Genomic DNA, 1,557 nt, shown 5'->3' on the forward strand with positions numbered 1-1,557 from the left:
CACGGGCCCGGTGTGGGCAGCCTGGGCGGAACTTTAGAGAAACTGTCCCGCTCCTCAGGCCGGGACAGGCGGTGGCCATGAAGGGCGCTGGGCTTGGAGCAGGTGTGGCTCCAGTTCTGCCCGGATGAGTCCCTGCAAGGACTCTGCCCTGAGCCCAGGCCATCCTGGGACCCGAGAACCCACCGGGAGGCAGGTTTCAGGATGTGGTGGGGGAGCTGGCCCCTCCACCCAGGACCCGGGATTGGGGTCGGGAGTGAGATGCAGGCCCGGGAGGGAGCACACGGGCCGTTCTCAGACCACTGGGTGGGTGACCCTGGAGCCTGCCCCCCGGGCCCCTGCTGACCCCTCCCGGCTCCTCCTCAGAAAGAAGACGGCTCGGTGAACCGGGACTTCAAGAAGACCAAGACGCGGGAGCAGGTCACCGAGGCCTTCAGAGAGTTCACCAAGGGGAACCCTAACGTCCTGGTGAGTCCGGGTGCCGAGGGGGGGGGCGGCGGGGTTTGGCAGGATGGGGTGCCCACTCTGCAGGGACTGAGCTGGCCACAGCGCAGTGGCCACGGCGCCCACACAACGCCCAGCCCACGCTGCTGCTGGGAAGGTGAGAGGAAGGTGAAGCGGTTGCCAGCCCCATTCTGCGGGCAAATGGGGAAGCTGGGCGACACTCACTCTCCCTCGCTGCCACCTCGCGGCTCCCAGAAGCGTTCTCCGTCCTTTTAAGAGCCGTCCTCTCCGGCGCTGGCTCTCCAGCCGCTGCCGGCCAAGCGCTGTGCCCGGTGCTCATCGTCCTCGTGGCAGCCTCTGGCGCGGGTGGATGTTCTTGTCCCCATTCCGCAGATGAGGAAACAGGTCACGGTCACACGGCTAGGGCAGGGCGGAGAGGGGTCACCCGGGGCTGGCAGCCTGCTGGCCCCTGCACCCGGCCCTCCCAGGCTGTGAGGCTGAGCGAGGGAAGTGGGCCGGGGGGAGTCACAGCTCCTCCCCGGGAAGAGCCTGCGAGCGTCTCTGAGCCTGGAGGTGCGGGTGGCAGAAGTTCATGACACAGTGACTTCCCTGACGGATGCTCTGACCACTGGGATCAGGACCCCGACCCTCCCATCAAAAGCAGGGGGCCATGCCTCTGCACCCCGGGGCTGGGAGCCCTGTGACAGTCCGACACGCAGGCACACGGGCTGGGTGCCCTGTGACAGTCCGACATGCAGGCACACGGGGTGGGAGCCCTGTGACAGTCCGACACGCAGGCACACGGGCTGGGTGCCCTGTGACAGTCCGACTGCCCAGCCAGCGGCCTCACCTGGTGCCCCACACAGGACCTACCTGGAGGAGGAGCTCACCAAGGCCCGAAAGAAGCCCAGCCTGCGGAAGGACATGTACCAGAAGATGGTCGAGGTGGACCCCACGGCCCCGACCGAGGAGGAGAACGCCCAGCGGGCCGTGACCAAGCCCAGGTACATGCAGTGGAGGGAGACCATCAGCTCCACGGCCACCCTCGGCTTCCGGATCGAAGGCATCAAGGTGAGGCCACCAGGGCGGCCGGGGCTCCCGGGCCCCGCCCAGCTC

At 67.8% G+C, this 1,557-nt stretch overlaps 1 protein-coding gene across 1 annotated transcript in view; it reads left to right on the forward strand.

The window, feature by feature from the left end:
- Positions 1 to 1,557, forward strand: part of ITPKB (inositol-trisphosphate 3-kinase B) — a gene marked incomplete at its 5' end in the record, with an annotated part of 97,625 nt that overhangs the window by 91,961 nt on the left and 4,107 nt on the right. The window contains one exon of the mRNA XM_005880154.1: positions 1,308 to 1,512. Coding sequence (XP_005880216.1) covers positions 1,308 to 1,512 — 205 coding nt within the window. The remainder of the gene's footprint in view (positions 1 to 1,307; positions 1,513 to 1,557) is intronic.

The sequence above is a fragment of the Myotis brandtii genome, unplaced genomic scaffold (genome assembly GCF_000412655.1).
Source record: "Myotis brandtii unplaced genomic scaffold, ASM41265v1 scaffold627, whole genome shotgun sequence".
Classification (NCBI taxonomy): Eukaryota; Metazoa; Chordata; class Mammalia; order Chiroptera; family Vespertilionidae; genus Myotis; species Myotis brandtii.